The sequence below is a fragment of the Oncorhynchus clarkii genome, chromosome 4 (assembly GCF_045791955.1).
Source record: "Oncorhynchus clarkii lewisi isolate Uvic-CL-2024 chromosome 4, UVic_Ocla_1.0, whole genome shotgun sequence".
NCBI lineage: Eukaryota > Metazoa > Chordata > Actinopteri > Salmoniformes > Salmonidae > Oncorhynchus > Oncorhynchus clarkii.
In genome coordinates this window covers 6,612,567-6,631,441 of record NC_092150.1, presented here as the reverse complement: position 1 = coordinate 6,631,441, position 18,875 = coordinate 6,612,567, and the positions used below count along the sequence as shown (strand labels likewise).

The following is an 18,875-nucleotide window of genomic DNA, read 5'->3' as shown; positions in this document are numbered from 1 at the left end:
GGAGGACTGATTGGGCTCATTGCTACGAGTTCAAGGGAGGAACTCCCTCAAACTTTTATTCCATAGGCTAGGATCCGCACATCGCCGTCATTGCAAGAGCGCATTTTTCACTGTCTTTCCACTGGTCGATGATTGATAGATAACTTGTTCAGTTCAACCAGTATTGTGTTAAAATACACATATAAGGGCCTCCCGGGTGGCGCATTGGTTAAGGGCGCTGTACTGTAGCGCCAGCTGTGCCATCAGAAACCCTGTGTTCGCGCCCAGGCTCTGTCGTAACCGGCCGCGACCGGGAGGTCCGTTGGGCGACGCACAATTGGCCTAGCGTCGTCCGGGTTAGGGAGGGCTTGGTCGGTAGGGATGTCCTTGTCTCATCGCACACCAGCGACTCCTGTGGCGGGCCGGGCGCAGTGCGCGCTAGCCAAGGTTGCCAGAGTTTCCTCTGACACATTGGCTTCTAGGATGGATGCGCGCTGTGTTAAGAAGCAGTGCGGCTTGGTTGGGGTGTGTATCGGAGGATGCATGACTTTCAACCTTCGTCTCTCCCGAGCCCGTACGGGAGTTGTAGCGATGAGACAAGATAGTAGCTACTAAAAACAATTGGATACCACGAAATTGGGGAGAAAAAGGGGCAAAAAAAAATATTTGTGAACAAGGCGCAGATAGCAGCAGACCATTTTATGTCAAGTGCCTTGCAAAAATGTTATGTAAAAAAAAATCCACAGGAGTTGATTATCTTGATCCCTTTCCACTGCAGCTTTCTGCCCACCTCATTGTATAACCTTTGACCCCACATTTTTTATTGAAAAATTGCTTCTGGTGCTATCCCTAAGATCAGGAAGGCGGCACCTCCTTCTGACCTAGATAACTACTGCCCAATTTCGAAACTACTGTATCTTGTTTTGCAAAAACATTAGAATCACAAACTCTCAGCTAAGAACTTTTTTTTATTTTTTAACTTAAAATTATATTCTTAATGCGCACCAGTCTGGTTTTAGCACCGTTTCAACTGTGTTAAATTGCTTAGATCATAGGTATACCTGTGCTGCCATATTTATAGACCTATCCAAGGCCTTTGATACTGTCGACCAACCCCTACTCATTCAAAGGTTGTCTGAAACTGTCATGTTGTGTCTTGTCTCTGTCCTTTCCCTTCACCCTGTCTCCCTCTGCTGGTCGTTGTTAGGTTACCTTTTCTCCCCCGCTTTCTCCCAGCTGTTCCTTGTCTCCTCTAACTACCCATTCACCCCGTTTCCCACCTGTTCCCTTTTTCCCTCTGATTAGGTCCCTATATCTCTCTCTGTTTCTGTTCCTGTCCTTGTCGGATTCTTGTTTGTGTTTCATGCCTGAGCCAGACTATCGTCATGTTTGCTGTAACCTTGTCCTGTCCTGTCGGAATCTGCCGGTCTATCTGAGCCTACCTATGTTTGGTTATTAAAGAAGCTCTGTTTAAGTTAGTTCGCTTTTGGGTCCTCATTCACTCACCATAACAGAAGAATCCGACCAAGAATGGACCCAGCGACTTCGGATCCTCTCCACTCAGCCGTCGGGATCCAGGGAGCGATGCTAGGCAGACACGAGCAGGAAGTGTCTGCTGCTCGACATGCCGTTGAGACCCTGGCCACCCAAGTCTCCAACCTCACAGAACAGGTTCACCATCTCCGCCTCGATCCACCGGCCACTTCCAGGGCTTTCGAATCTCCGGAGCCCAGAATCAATAACCCGCCGTGTTACTCTGGGGAGCCCACTGAATGCCGCTCGTTCCTCACCCAGTGTGATATTGTGTTTTCTCTCCAGCCCAACACTTACTCCAGGAGCACTGCTCGTGTCGCCTACGTCATATCTCTCCTTATTGGACGGGCTCGTGAGTGGGGCACGGCAATCTGGGAGGCAAGGGCTGAGTGTACTAACCAGTATCAGGACTTTAAGGAGGAGATGATACGGGTTTTTGATCGATCTGTTTTTGGGGAGGAGGCTTCCAGGGCCCTGTCTTCCCTATGTCAAGGTAATCGATCCATAACAGACTACTCTATTGAGTTTTGCACTCTTGCTGCCTCCAGTGGCTGGAACGAGCCGGCTTTGCTCGCTCGTTTTCTGGAGGGTCTCCGCGCAGAGGTAAAGGATGAGATTCTCTCCCGGGAGGTCCCTTCCAGCGTGGATTCCCTGATTGAACTCGCTATTCGCATTGAGCGACGGGTTGATCTGCGTCACCGAGCTCGTGGAAAGGAGCTCGCGTTCTCCGTTGCCCCCCTCTCCGCATCACTACCATCTTCCTCTGCCGGCTCGGGAGCTGAGCCTATGCAGCTGGGAGGTATCCGCATCTCGACTAAGGAGAGGGAACGGAGAATCACCAACCGCCTCTGTCTCTATTGCGGTTCTGCTGGTCATTTTGTCACTTCATGTCCAGTAAAAGCCAGAGCTCATCAGTAAGCGGAGGGCTACTGGTGAGCGCTACTACTCCTGTCTCTCCTTCAAGATCCTGCACTACCTTGTCGGTCCATCTACGCTGGACCGGTTCGTCAGCTTCATGCAGTGCCTTAATAGACTCTGGGGCGGAGGGCTGTTTTATGGACGAGACCTGGGCTCGGGAACATGACATTCCTCTCAGACAGTTAAGGGAGTCCACGGCCTTGTTCGCCCTGGATGGTAGTCCTCTCCCCAGGATTCAGCGTGAGACGCTACCTTTAACCCTCACTGTTTCTGGTAATCATAGCGAAACCATTTCTTTTTTGATTTTTCGTTCACCTTTTACACCTGTTGTTTTGGGCCATCCCTGGCTAGTTTGTCATAATCCTTCCATTAATTGGTCTAGTAATTCTATCCTCTCCTGGAACGTCTCTTGTCATGTGAAATGTTTAATGTCTGCTATCCCTCCTGTTTCCTCTGTCTCTTCTTCACAGGAGGAGCCTGGTGATTTGACAGGGGTGCCGGAGGAATATCACGATCTGCGCACGGTGTTCAGTCGGTCCAGGGCCACCTCTCTTCCTCCACACCGGTCGTATGATTGTAGTATTGATCTCCTTCCGGGAACCACTCCCCCCCGGGGTAGACTATACTCTCTGTCGGCTCCCGAACGTAAGGCTCTCGAGGATTATTTGTCTGTAGCTCTTGACGCCGGTACCATAGTCCCCTCCTCCTCTCCCGCCGGAGCGGGGTTTTTTTTTGTCAAGAAGAAGGACGGGTCTCTGCGCCCCTGCATAGATTATCGAGGGCTGAATGACATAACAGTTAAGAATCGTTATCCGCTTCCTCTTATGTCTTCAGCCTTCGAGATCCTGCAGGGAGCCAGGTTTTTCACTAAGTTGGACCTTCGTAACGCTTACCATCTCGTGCGCATCAGGGAGGGGGACGAGTGGAAGACGGCGTTTAACACTCCGTTAGGGCACTTTGAATACCGGGTTCTTCCTTTCGGCCTCGCTAACGCTCCAGCTGTCTTTCAGGCATTAGTCAATGATGTCCTGAGAGACATGCTGAACATCTTTGTTTTCGTTTACCTTGACGATATCCTGATTTTTTCACCGTCACTCCAGATTCATGTTCAGCACGTTCGACGTGTCCTCCAGCGCCTTTTAGAGAATTGTCTTTTTGTGAAGGCTGAGAAGTGCACTTTTCATGCCTCCTCCGTCACATTTCTCGGTTCTGTTATTTCCGCTGAAGGCATTAAGATGGATCCCGCTAAAGTCCAAGCTGTCATTGATTGGCCCGTCCCTAAGTCACGCGTCGAGCTGCAGCGCTTTCTCGGCTTCGCGAACTTCTATCGTCGTTTCATCCGTAATTTCGGTCAGGTGGCCGCTCCTCTCACAGCCCTTACTTCTGTCAAGACGTGCTTTAAGTGGTCCGTTTCCGCCCAGGGAGCTTTTGATCTCCTCAAGAATCGTTTTACATCCGCTCCTATCCTTGTTACACCTGACGTCTCTAGACAGTTCGTTGTCGAGGTTGACGCGTCAGAGGTGGGCGTGGGAGCCATTCTTTCTCAGCGCTCCCTCTCTGACGACAAGGTCCACCCATGCGCGTATTTTTCTCATCGCCTGTCGCCGTCGGAACGTAACTATGATGTAGGTAACCGCGAACTGCTCGCCATCCGGTTAGCCCTAGGCGAATGGCGACAGTGGTTGGAGGGGGCGACCGTTCCTTTTGTCGTTTGGACTGACCATAGGAACCTTGAGTACATCCGTTCTGCCAAACGACTTAATGCGCGTCAGGCGCGTTGGGCGCTGTTTTTCGCTCGTTTCGAGTTCGTGATTTCTTATCGTCCGGGCTCTAAGAACACCAAGCCTGATGCTTTGTCTCGTCTCTTCAGTTCTTCAGTAGCCTCCACTGACCCCGAGGGGATTCTCCCTGAGGGGCGTGTTGTCGGGTTGACTGTCTGGGGAATTGAGAGGCAGGTAAAACAAGCGCTCACTCACACTCCGTCGCCGCGCGCTTGTCCTAGGAACCTTCTTTTCGTTCCCGTTCCTACTCGTCTGGCCGTTCTTCAGTGGGCTCACTCTGCCAAGTTAGCCGGCCACCCTGGCGTTCGGGGTACGCTTGCTTCCATTCGCCAGCGTTTTTGGTGGCCCACCCGGGAGCATGACACGCGTCGTTTCGTGGCTGCTTGTTCGGTCTGCGCGCAGACTAAGTCCGGTAACTCTCCTCCTGCCGGCCGTCTCAGGCCGCTTCCTATCCCCTCTCGACCGTGGTCTCACATCGCCTTAGATTTTGTCACCGGACTGCCTTCGTCAGCGGGGAAGACTGTTATTCTTACGGTTGTCGATAGGTTCTCTAAGGCGGCTCATTTCATTCCCCTTGCTAAGCTTCCTTCTGCTAAAGAGACGGCACAAATCATCATCGAGAATGTTTTCAGAATTCATGGCCTTCCGTCAGACGTCGTTTCGGACAGAGGTCCGCAATTCACGTCTCAATTTTGGAGGGAGTTTTGCCGTTTGATTGGGGCTTCCGTCAGTCTCTCTTCCGGCTTTCACCCCCAGTCTAACGGTCAAGCAGAACGGGCCAATCAGACTATTGGTCGCATCTTACGCAGTCTTTCTTTTCGCAACCCTGCGTCTTGGTCAGAACAGCTCCCCTGGGCAGAATACGCCCACAACTCGCTTCCTTCGTCTGCGACCGGGCTATCTCCTTTTCAGAGTAGCCTCGGGTACCAGCCTCCGCTGTTCTCATCTCAGTTCGCCGAGTCCAGCGTCCCCTCCGCTCAGGCTTTTGTCCAACGTTGCGAGCGCACCTGGAAGAGGGTCAGGTCTGCACTTTGCCGTTATAGGGCGCAGACTGTGAGGGCTGCTAATAAGCGTAGAACTAAGAGTCCTAGATATTGTCGCGGTCAGAGAGTTTGGCTCTCCACTCAGAACCTTCCCCTTAAGACGACTTCTCGCAAGTTGACCCCGCGGTTCATTGGTCCGTTCCGTATTTCTCGGGTCATTAATCCTGTCGCAGTTCGACTTCTTCTTCCGCGATACCTTCGTCGCGTCCACCCGGTCTTCCATGTCTCCTGTATTAAGCCCGTTCTTCGCGCCCCCGCTCGTCTTTCCCCCCCCCCCCCCCCCCATCCTTGTCGAGGGCGCACCCATCTACAGGGTCCGCAGGATTTTGGACATGCGTCCTCGGGGCCGTGGTCACCAGTACCTTGTCGATTGGGAGGGGTACGGTCCTGAGGAGAGGAGTTGGGTTCCCTCTCGGGACGTGCTGGACCGTGCGCTGATCGAGGATTTCCTCCGTTGCCGCCAGGTTTCCTCCTCGAGTGCGCCAGGAGGCGCTCGGTGAGTGGGGGGGTACTGTCATGTTGTGTCTTGTCTCTGTCCTTTCCCTTCACCCTGTCTCCCTCTGCTGGTCGTTGTTAGGTTACCTTTTCTCCCCCGCTTTCTTCCAGCTGTTCCTTGTCTCCTCTAACTACCCATTCACCCCGTTTCCCACCTGTTCCCTTTTTCCCTCTGATTAGGTCCCTATATCTCTCTCTGTTTCTGTTCCTGTCCTTGTCGGATTCTTGTTTGTGTTTCATGCCTGAGCCAGACTATCGTCATGTTTGCTGTAACCTTGTCCTGTCCTGTCGGAATCTGCCGGTCTATCTGAGCCTACCTATGTTTGGTTATTAAAGAAGCTCTGTTTAAGTTAGTTCGCTTTTGGGTCCTCATTCACTCACCATAACAGAAACGGGACTCGACCAGGCGTCTTGCAAATGTTTTGGGAACTATCTGTCAGACAGGACAGAAACGTGTGCTTTCTGAGGGTGTCATGTTACCTCAATATAACTACAGGTGTCCCGCAGGGTTTGAGTTTGGGACCTGTCCTCCTTACTATTTATATACACCTTTCACAGATCATTATTCACACGGGAATCTGCACTGAACAAAAATATAATCACAACATGTAAAGTGTTGGCCCCATGTTTCATGAGCTTAAATAAAAGATCCCTGGAATTTTCCATACGCCCATAAAAAGTATTTCTTTAAAATATTTTGCAAAAATTTGTTCACCTCCCTGTTTAGTGAGCATTTTTCCTTTGCCAAGATAATACATCCACCTGATAGGTGTGGCATATCAATAAGCTGATTAAACATCATGATAATTACACAGGTGCACCTTGTGCTGGGGACAATAAAAGGCCACTCTAAAATGTGCAGTTTCTTCACACAACCCAATGCCACAGATGTTAGCAAGTTATTGATTTCATGAACCTTATTTCTAAGGCTACATATATTAATATGAGCTATTTTTCAGCCCTTTCCTGGGTAGCTTATCAGAGATAGACATAATATGGAAAAGAGCAAAACAAAGGAAGATAAAAAAAATATACATTCAGCAGGCCATTAATCAATTGGTGTGTGTGCATGTGCTGGAGGGTTGAAGCTATGAACCCATAGGCTTGGCTCCCTCATCTATTCCAGGCTTCTGGGAGGGAGAGTGGGCAATAAGCCTGTCATAGCGTATGTAAGCAATGTCCCCATGCCCTCTGGCAGTTTTCATGGCTCAGTTCTTTCCTCTTCTGGAGTACAGCTTCAGGATAGTCCTCGTTGAGGAAGATATACATTCCTCTCAAGTTTTTTAACATTTAGCAAACAAGAGCTTACAACCCTTTTCGAATAGTCTATTGGTAAACAAAATTATTTAAAAAATGATGTCCAGCAAGCTATTCTAGTCTAACTTGTCCTGCATGCGACTCCAAGAGTTAAGGAGTGTTGTTTAAGGAGAGAGGCCAGCGGAGCACAGGTGTGTGGGTATTGCGCAAGAGACAGAGGCTATAAATTAGGAGATTATTATACATAACCCATCATTAATGATCTAAATATCAGGCTAATACGGCATTGAATTTATTACCTGAAAGAGGTAGGCTAGGACATCTATTTATAGGCCTATATATCAATCTAGAACAGCATTATCTATTTTGAATGATATTTGAATGGAGTTGACGGAGAGAGAGAGGGAAAGACTGAGATTATGCACTGATTTAAAGCAACGATATAGGAGTGTTTTAAAACTCTGCAGCTGCAATTAAAAAAAAATAAAGTATCTTGACCCCTGAAAACCAGATGGAAATGGGTAAATTAGACACACATTTGGTCTTTATATTACTGTAGCATGCCTATGTAGGTCTGCCTCTCACAATAGAAAAAGTTACCGTAATGACATACTGAGATGGGCAGTCAGTCCCCACCCTGAGCGTTGATAATTCATCATGCAGTGACCAGAGAGAAGCCCGAAGAGAATCCAGATTTACACTTTGCATATAATTTAACAGTTCCATTTCACGTCACGCTGTTCATATAAATAATTTATTAGAATTGACTGGTTTCTCACAGTTATTCATCCCAGGAAAAGGGAGTGGTTTTGGGTGGTAAATCTCGGTAACCAGTTCATTCAACCCGACAACAGACACATAACTCTATTCTTAGTGTAAGGCCTAATGAATGTATTTTAATTGACTGATTTCAATTGACTGTAACTCAGTAAAATCTTTGAAATGATTGCATGTTGCGTTTATATTTTTTTGTTTAGTATTGTTAGATTCTTGTTCTTGTTCTTAGATTCTTGTTAGATTCTTGTTCTTGTTCTTAGATTCTTGTTAGATTCTTGTTCTTGTTCTTAGATTCTTGTTAGATTCTTGTTCTTAGATTCTTGTTAGATTCTTGTTCTTGTTCTTAGATTCTTGTTAGATTCTTGTTCTTAGATTCTTGTTAGATTCTTGTTCTTGTTCTTAGATTCTTGTTAGATTCTTGTTCTTGTTCTTAGATTCTTGTTAGATTCTTGTTCTTGTTCTTAGATTCTTGTTAGATTCTTGTTCTTAGATTCTTGTTAGATTCTTGTTCTTGTTCTTAGATTCTTGTTAGATTCTTGTTCTTGTTCTTAGATTCTTGTTAGATTCTTGTTCTTGTTCTTAGATTCTTGTTAGATTCTTGTTCTTGTTCTTAGATTCTTGTTAGATTCTTGTTCTTGTTCTTAGATTCTTGTTAGATTCTTGTTCTTGTTCTTAGATTCTTGTTAGATTATTGTTCTTGTTCTTAGATTCTTGTTAGATTCTTGTTCTTGTTCTTAGATTCTTGTTAGACTCAGAAGCATGGTATCTAACAGTGAAAGAGACGTCTGGAGAGCTGAGAACATAACAATGTCACTGAGGGAGAGAGAGTGATGTATAATGTTTACATTTTGTCAGGATATGTTACTGTTAAGCCATCAGGGATCCTCTGGGAAGAAAAGAGACACAGTCTGGTGTCAATCACCATGACAGCCTTGAGTTGGTGAGGAGTGAGCACTTTGGGATAGTCAGGTCAGATGAAATGAGGAAGAACAGATATCACTAAGGTTCTGTCTAGCAACAGAGGTGCATTGGCTGTTCAGATGTGGAGGAGGAGACTCAGTCGATGGAGAAAGGGTTAAATATCAGTGCTTGTGTGAAATGTAATTTGTCTGAATGCAGATGTATCAACCTTTTGGGAAGAATTTAACTTGGTTAAGCTTCTCTAGTGTTCGTTGAGTTATTTACTCTGAAAATAAGAACCCAACAGATGGCGTTGTCGGCAGGATTCACCTCGATTTGTAGTCGAACCAGAGAGCCCAGATCAGTGGAGCAGAGCTGACAACAAACAAGGTAGGCACAGTTCCTGTACCTGTTTCTGCTCATTTTGACATCTTGGGGAGATGAGAATCGTAGGCTGAACAATTATAGGACCTGGAGAGCCTGAGATTAATTCGGTAGGCCCATTGTTTAACGACCGGTCGTAAATATCTGGTATAGGGTAGGTTCCATAAGGATAGGTCCCGTGTGGAGGTTTTCCTCTGCGAGATCCAGGCTGATATAAGGTGTAGGGTGGGTTCCTTCAAGGATAGGTCCCGAGTGGAGGTTTTTATCTGCGACAGTCAGGAGTGACAATACAGTGTAGGGTAGGTTCCGTATTAGGATAGGTCCCTAGTGGGGGTATTTCCCTAGTGAGGTCTGTAAAAGGGACACAAGTCCCAGTTGCAGTGAGTTTTTGTAAGAGGAGAGTTATAGAAGCTAGTGAGTTAAAAAACAAAAAGGAAAAATAAGATATTTGAACACTGTTTGATGTATGTGTAGTAGCAGTATCAATACGGAGAGAGGTTGGTTTATGCCCTATGGAGTAAGGGGAATAGTACACGCTAAATAAAAGATACATAAATGTTGGTGGATTGAAACAAACATTTCATGATAGGAGTAAGGACAGTGGATTTACAATTATCACGGTTGGTTTATAATTAATACTTTTGGATTGCTGATTAAAATGTAACATAGTGAATGCTAACTGTTACGGATACAGTTATCCTGTGTGTGTATCCTGGGTGTGTGTGTTTCTTTTCTCTCCTTCTCCCCTCACAGGTGAAAATCATCACTCCCCAATCAGTCAACAATCAACCCATCAATCAGAAGACACACCTCATCCTGTTTCCTACCCTATCACAGTTCCTTCCCCATGGTTTAAAAACCCCATCATTTGTTTGCTCTGGAGCTCAATCTCTTTGTAAATGCCATGTTGGTAGATCTCTGTTCTTCATAGATTTCAGTAGCTCAATCTCTTTGTAAATGCCATGTATGTAGATCTCTGTGTTTCACTCTCTCGTTGTGTCTTAAACCTCTCCTTTTGTTTGAGCACCTCCAAATCACTTTGTCATCTCCTGTGAGTATTGTTTTTTCTTATGGTGTTTGCTGGTGGGAAAAGGGGAAACCAAGACAAGTCGCCCATGGGCATACACTACCCGTAGGTAAACTTTGTTAAAAACACTAGTTAGAACTGGGCGGACCACCCACTGTATTTTTGGTTAGTTAGTTAGCTGTTGTTAAAGTAGGCTAGTCTAGCTTAGGGGTGTTTTTGCATATTTGTTTCTTTCCTTGGGTCCAGCTCAGCCCCTTTTCCTGCTCCCCCCATTACCGTGTGTTTATCAAATAAACCTTGAGTTTGACGGTAGATTTCAGTCCTGGTTATTACGTTCACACTTTTACTTTGTCACAATTATAATTTGCATGAGTTATGTTACGCGTCTCATTACCATCCCCCTAGACTGTCGGGCCAAAAGGGATTCGTAACACTAACGAAATGTACACTTTCTTTTCCAAAAGAGGGGGTTTCATTATCTCTCATTGGAATGTCCCCGGAGACTGTGGGCTTGGGGAAAGCAGTTAGTGATATTCGGCAGATTAAGTATAAAAGTATCTGGATTAGGCCGGAAACAGAGTTCCAGATAAGTGAGGCCCATTCATGTGTGTTCTGAACCTACGGTTCACCAGCACGCACACACAACATACTGGTTACGAATAGGTGTTAGTGGTGTTGATACTGTGGGATTTATTTGGGATTTGGTCTTTTCAACTCAGTTCTATATTAGGTATGCAGAAGGATGGAGATTTTTTAAGTTATTTAAATGGTTTCGGAAGATCAGGGAAAGAAAAGGGAGAGGAAATATTTGAATGGTGCCGAATGCCCTGTATCCAGAGTTTCTGGTGAGGCCTGATCAATCTCACTAGAAATGATGGAAACAGGTGTGATTTAATTATAAAATGAATGAGAAACACCAGTTTCTGTTCTATTTTTCCATTGCTTTAGGAGATACTATTTTCTTAGGGGGTTATCAAGAGTTGTGATTCTAAATTGATTGGTTATTCGAATTTGTTTTATTTTTGATTTAACATGTTGTTTTTGAATTACCAGTTCCCTGGGGTCCTGGTCTTTGGGTAAATATACTAATCTTATTAAGAAAAGGTTCATGTAATAATTTGTCATATAGTCAATGCTTGTCTGGATTTCCTGACACAGAAATTCATTGAACTAAACTGTTGTTCTGATATGTGCTTTTTGAGGTTATCATGGAAGGTGACGTCAGATCGTGTCTTAATGCATGGTAGGAATAATTTGACCATAAACAGTGTGTGTGAACCTCAAAACCTTCCCTAACCGGCTGCAGAAAGAGTCAATGCATGGTAGGAATAATTTGACCATAAACAGTGTGTGTGAACCTCAAAACCCTCCCTAACCGGCTGCAGAAAGGCGTTCAATGCGACAGTGCCTTTTAACACTTCTATCTGAGTCCGTGCAATAAACCAGGGTGCGGGCGGCAGGAGTGCTGAGAGCGCGTGTGGAGTGAGCGCGGAGAGAGAGAACGGCTCAGGTGAGAGATTTGTGTACGTTGGAGAAACGAATGTATCTATTTGGATATTGAAATCGGGACATTATCAAGGGCCATCAAATGGGCCAGGCAAGAGTTACATGTGCCGTTTGGGAAGATGAACTGTAAACAATATCTGAAAAAGACATGCTAGAATGATAAATGAAGAAGGTCGGGGGGGTCTTCACACTGCGAATAAGCACTAAGGACTGAATTTGGGTTTGGATAACTTATAAGATGTTTTAGTTATGATTTGGATACAGGGAGAGACAGTTGCTATAGAACGGTGAGGGGTGGGGGCGCAGATCAAAATGATTAGGGAGGCTCCAGAAACCTTATCGCTAAGTGTCTTCCGACAGGGAGGTTGTTTGTTAGAGAACTCACTGGATGATGGTTAAACATGAAGTTTTTTTTTTCTTGTTCTCTTTTTTTGTTTTACCATGTCATCAGCATTTTAATGTTAAATCGCATCGATACTGTCACGTTCTGACCTTTATTTCCTTTGTTTTGTCGTTATTTAGTATGGTCAGGGCGTGAGTTGGGGTGGGCAGTCTGTTTGTTTTTCTATGTTTTGGGTATTTCTAGTTGTCTCTGATTGAGAATCATACTTAGGTAGCCTGGGTTTCACTGTGTGTTTGTGGGTGATTGTTCCTGTCTCTGTGTTTTGCACCAGATAGGACTGTTTTTGTTTTTCCACGTTTATTTTTTTGTAGTGTTTTATATTTTTTTATTAAACATGAATCAATATAACCACGCTGCGTTTTGGTCCGCCTCTCCTTCACCACAAGAAGACCGTTACAGATACATAAAGATGGATGGGTGATACGGTACAATGAATTGCATACAAGGCATATAGTGATTTGCGATAACACCCACTGATGAAAATAAAGGAGAGGGCATGGAGACCAGCATAACATGGACATAGGACTTAACGAATGGATGGTTCCCCAGTTATAGTTGCATCAAGGGTGGTGTGGAGTTATTAAACATGCACTTTTTTTTCTCATTTCTTTTCGAGTCAATATGCTTTTAGGTTTCGTGGAACATGAGGGTGTTCATTGCTCCAGAGGAGGGTGTATATGTATATTGACTATCTGAGTTGAGAATGTTTTAGTATGTTTATAACTGTGGAAGTACATTAGGAGTAGTCACTAGTGTGTTATGGGTTAGGTGGAATGATATACAGTGGGGCAAAAAAGTATTTAGCCAGCCACCAATTGTGCAAGTTCTCCCACTTAAAAAGATGAGAGGCCTGTAATTTTCATCATAGGTACACTTCAACTATGACAGATATAATGAGAAATAAAATCCAGAAAATCACATTGTAGGATTTTTAATGAATTTATTTGCAAATTATGGTGGAAAATAAATATTTGGTCACCTACAAACAAGCAAGATTTCTGGCTCTCACAGACCTGTAACTTCTTCTTTAAGAGGCTCCTCTGTCCTCCACTCGTTACCTGTATTTATGGCACCTGTTTGAACTTGTTATCAGTATAAAAGACACCTGTCCACAACCTCAAACAGCCACACTCCAAACTCCACTATGGCCAAGACCAAAGAGCTGTCAAAGGACACCAGAAACAAAATTGTAGACCTGCACCAGGCTGGGAAGACTGAATCTGCAATAGGTAAGCAGCTTGGTTTGAAGAAATCAACTGTGGGAGCAATTATTAGGAAATGGAAGACATACAAGACCACTGATAATCTCCCTCGATCTGGGGCTCCACGCAAGATCTCACCCCGTGGGGTCAAAATTATCACAAGAATGGTGAGCAAAAATCCCAGAACCACACGGGGGGACCTAGTGAATGACCTGCAGAGAGCTGGGACCAAAGTAACAAAGACTACCATCAGTAACACACTACGCCGCCAGGGACTCAAATCCTGCAGTGCCAGACGTGTCCCCCTGCTTAAGCCAGTACATGTCCAGGCACGTCTGAAGTTTGCTAGAGAGCATTTGGATGATCCAGAAGAAGATTGGGAGAATGTCATATGGTCAGTTGAAACCAAAATATAACTTTTTGGTAAATACTCAACTCGTCGTGTTTGGAGGACAAAGAATGCTGAGTTGCATCCAAAGAACACCATACCTACTGTGAAGCATGGGGGTGGAAACATCATGCTTTGGTGCTGTTTTTCTGCAAGGGGACCAGGACAACTGATCCGTGTAAAGGAAAGAATGAATGGGTCCATGTATCGTGAGATTTTGAGTGAAAACCTCCTTCCATCAGCAAGGGCATTGAAGATGAAACGTGGCTGGGTCTTTCAGCATGACAATGATCCCAAACACACTGCCCGGGCAACGAAGGAGTGGCTTCGTAAGAAGCATTAGTTCTCACGTGAAGTGAGGTCCAGCTGCATAATGGGTGAGTGAAGACACCATGACACAGGAAGTGAAGACACCATGACACAGGAAGTGAAGACACCATGACATAGGAAGTGGAGCGAGAGAGAGACTAGATTCCACTGTAGACATACATGCAGATGGGTTGGGTCTGGGAGCTCCTATAAACTTCATAGTTGGGTTGGTCTGGGAACTACTTTAACATCATAGATGGGTTGGTCTGGGAACTACTTTAACATCATAGATGGGTTGGGTCTGGGAACTACTTTAACATCATAGATGGGTTGGTCTGGGAACTACTTTAACATCATAGATGGGTTGGGTCTGGGAACTACTTTAACATCATAGATGGGTTGGTCTGGGAACTACTTTAATATCATAGATGGGTTGGTCTGGGAACTACTTTAACATCATAGTTGGGTTGGGTCTGGGAACTACTTTAACATCATAGTTGGGTTGGTCTGGGAACTACTTTAACATCATAGATGGGTTGGGTCTGGGAACTACTTTAACATCATAGATGGGTTGGTCTGGGAACTACTTTAACATCATAGATGGGTTGGTCTGGGAACTACTTTAACATCATAGATGGGTTGGGTCTGGGAACTACTTTAACATCATAGTTGGGTTGGTCTGGGAACTACTTTAACATCATAGATGGGTTGGGTCTGGGAACTACTTTAACATCATAGATGGGTTGGGTCTGGGAACTACTTTAACATCATAGATGGGTTGGGTCTGGGAGCTCCTATAAACATCATAGATGGGTTGGGGTTAGCTGCTTTATTGGTTAATGCATCATATGATAAAGGATGTCGGGGTAATTCTACTCTAAACAACATTTTGAAAGCATTGACGTGAAAGCATATACAGTGCTGGGTTACCTCAAGAGGATGTAGGGTTGATTAGGGATACGGACTTGCCTATCAGGTGACCTGCCTATCAGGTGACCTGCCTATCAGGTGACGTGCCTATCAGGTGACCTGCCTATCAGGTGACCTGCCTATCAGGTGACCTGCCTATCAGGTGACGTGCCTATCAGGTGACGTGCCTATCAGGTGACGTGCCTATCAGGTGACCTGCCTATCAGGTGACCTGCCTATCAGGTGATGTGCCTATCAGGTGACGTGCCTATCAGGTGACGTGCCTATCATGTGGCAAAGGAGGACATGGGGAACAAAGGGAAAATGACCTGACTTGGGAACACCTCTTGGAACCTGGGGCCGAAAGGGGAAGACTGGGCGAAAGAATGAGGAGGCTTTTCAGGGCTTTCATTTTTGTGGAACCCAGCAGAAAAGTATCCTGGAGGCATAGAGTCAAGGTGAAGAGAGAGTGGGAATTGTCATGGTTTCAAACTTTGCTTTTACATGCATATATAATTATGCATAGCTTATCAGATTATTAATACTGTTGTGTTTTGTGTGTCTTTTTGTTGATTTCCAAGTCTAATGCCATCACTCTCTCAGGAACCAGCAGGAGAAATTGGAGAAACTAAAAGCTGACATGGAACAAGCCAGCAGATTCAGCTGGAATGGCATTTTGTTGTGTGATGAGAGATGGAAATAAAATAGGTATGGTGTGATCATAGAACAGAGACCGTACGTCTCTTGAGTTTGTAAACCTCACAGTGGTAAATGTTTTGTTATCATTGTTCGTTCATTTATAATCATGTTTTACAGTTGAAGTCGGAAGTTTACATACACCTTAGCCAAATACAGTTTTTCACAATTCCTGACATTTAATCCTAGTAAAAAGTCCCTGTTTCAGGTCAGTTAGGATCACCAATTTATTTTAAGAATGTGAAATCTCAGAATAATAGTAGAGAGAACGATTAATTTCAGCTGTCATCAAATTCCCAGTGGGTCAGAAGTTTACATACACTTAATTATTATTTGGTATCATTGCCTTTAAATTGTTTAACTTGGGTCAAACGTTTCAGGTAACCTCCACAAGCTTTCCACAGTAAGTTGGGTGAATCTGCCCTCCAGGACACCTACACCACCCGATGTCACAGGAAGGCCATAAAGATCATCAAGGACATCAACCACCCGAGCCACTGCCTGTTCACCCCGCTATCATCCAGAAGGCGAGGTCAGTACAGGTGCATCAAAGCTGGGACCGAGAGACTGAAAAACAGCTTCTATCTCAAGGCCATCAGACTGTTAAACAGCCACCACTAACACTGAGTGGCTGCTGCCAACACACTGACACTGACTCAACTCCAGCCACTTTAATAATGGGAATTGATGGGAAATGATGTAAATATATCACTAGCCACTTTAAACAATGCTACCTTATATAAATGTTACTTACCCTACATTATTCATCTCATACGCATACGTATATACTGTACTCTATATCATCGACGGTATCCTTATGTAATACATGTATCACTAGCCACTTTATACTATACTATGCCACTTTGTTTACATACTCATCTCATTTGTACATACTGTACCCGATACCATCTACTGTATCTTGCCTATGCTGCTCTGTACCATCACTCATTCATATATCCTTATGTACATATTCTTTATCCCCTTACACTGTGTACAAGACAGTAGTTTTGGAATTGTTAGTTAGATTACTTGTTATTACTGCATTGTCGGAACTAGAAGCACAAGCATTTCGCTACACTCGCATTAACATCTGCTAACCATGTGTATGTGACAAATAAAATTTGATTTGATTTGATTTGATTTGATCTTGGTCCATTCGTCCTGACAGAGCTGGTGTAACTGAGTCAGGTTTGTAGGCCTCCTTGCTCGCACACGCTTTTTCAGTTCAGCCCACAAATGTTCTATAGGATTGAGGTCAGGGCTTTGTGACACCAATACCTTGACTTTGTTGTCCTTAAGCCATTTTGCCACAACTTTGGAAGTATGCTTGGGGTCATTGTTCATTTGGAAGACCAATCTTTAACTTCCTGACTGATGTCTTGAGATGTTGCTTCAATATATCCACATCATTTTTCTTCCTCTTGATGCCATCTATTTTGTGAAGTGCACCAGTCCCTCCTGCAGCAAAGCACCCCCACAACATGATGCTGCCACCCCCGTGCTTCATGGTTGGGATGGTGTTCTCCTGCTTGGAAGCCTCCCCCTTTTTCCTCCAAACATAACGATGATCATTATGGCCAAACAGTTCTATTTTAGTTTCATCAGACCAGAGCACATTTCTCCAAAAAGTACAATCTTTGCCCCCATGTGCAGTTGCAAACCGTAGTTTGGCTTTTTTACGGTGGTTTTGGAGCAGTGGCATCTTTCTTGCTGAGCGGCCTTTCAGGTTATGTCAATATAGGACTCGTTTTACTGTGGATATAGATACTTTTGTCCCTGTTTCCTCCAGCATCTTCGCAAGGTACTTTGCTGTGGTTCTGGGATTGATTTGCACTTTTCACACCAAATTACGTTAATCTCTTGGAGACAGAACGCGTCTCCTTCCTGAGCGGTATGACAGCTGCGTGGTCCCATGCTGTTCATACGTGCGTGCTATTGTTTGTATAGATGAACGTGGTAACTTCAGGCGTTTGGAAATTGCTCCCAATGATGAACCACACTTGTGGAGGTCTACACTTTTTTTTCTGAGGTCTTGGCTGATTTCTTTTGATTTTCCCATGATGTCAAGCTTAGAGGCACTGAGTTTGAAGGCAGGATTCCCAGATGGCATGGATTATGGAGTCATTGTAAGTCTTACACTTAAGAAATGACTGCCGTTGTGCTGTAGAATTTCTGAATTGAGTCTGTTGTATAATAAATGCTATACATTAGTTTATACTGGGTTAAGCTAGTTAATAACTCATTTCATTAGGTAGGCTCTGTAATGGTTAGTCTGAAGAGGAGAGGCGAGAAGGATCGGAGGACCAATATGCAGCGTGGTAAGTGTCCAAGGTTCTTTTAATAAGAAATACTCAACATGAACACAACTGATACAAAAACAATAAACGTGAAAAGAACGAAAAACAAAACAGTACCGTGTGGTGAACAAACACAGACACGGAAACAAACACCCACAAACAAACAGTGAAACTCAGGCTACCTAAGTATGATTCTCAATCAGAGACAACTAATGACACCTGCCTCTGATTGAGAATCATACTAGGCCGAAACATAGAAATCCCGAAATCATAGAAAAACAAACACAGACTGCCCACCCCAACTCACGCCCTGACCATCCTAAATAATGACAAAACAAAGGAAATAAAGATCAGAACGTGACAGGCTCCAACTTTTCCTCCATCTTGAGCCAACATCAGTTCTTTTAAGTCTTGATTCCAATTGTTTATATTATTTTTTAAGAGATTGTCAGTTGGATAAGCTCTCTGCAAAGTTTTGTATATCTCACCTATCACATGAACATTATTTTCTGACTCAAATAAGATTCCCTCAAGGTTGCTCGGCATTTTGTGATATGTCGATTTTACATTAAGTTACATGTATCAACACAAAAAATCTATTTTTCATTCTGTAATGAAAATAAATGTATTTCCTGTTACAAATTCGCTCTAATAAAAAAAAAAGCTCTGGACTCTTACCAACGGAGCCACAACAACCAACTCATATTGCAACACAAAGTATCCCTGTAGAATGGTCAGGTATACTCTGACTGGAGAAATTGGACCTACTTCTCGTGGTGGTACTCCTTGTCCACACAGGGTCCGTATCTGAACGCGTAGACGAAGCGGGGGATGTAGTCGGAGGTGATGGCGATGACGAAGGCGTTGGTGATGACAGCCAGCACGCCGATCCCCTCCAGGATACCATACCAGATACCTGATGGGAACACAGGAGCGCATTACGCAAAATGCTTTTACTCTCAATATACTTCTACTCTCTCTAGCTATCTTTACCAGTAATCTAAAAGCTACCATGGGGGAGGAAGTGTTCAATTCTCAACTAACAACAGATACTTTATGTCTCCGTCGATC

At 44.5% G+C, this 18,875-nt stretch overlaps 1 protein-coding gene across 2 annotated transcripts in view; it reads right to left on the bottom strand.

Annotated features, from left to right (window-relative positions):
- The window catches only part of LOC139406342 (anoctamin-3-like), a 147,183-nt gene that overhangs the window by 7,476 nt on the left and 120,832 nt on the right, over window positions 1-18,875 (bottom strand). For both annotated transcript variants that reach the window (XM_071148850.1, XM_071148849.1), the window contains one exon: window positions 18,573-18,720. In XM_071148850.1, the coding sequence (XP_071004951.1) occupies window positions 18,573-18,720 (148 nt within the window). The remainder of the gene's footprint in view (window positions 1-18,572; window positions 18,721-18,875) is intronic.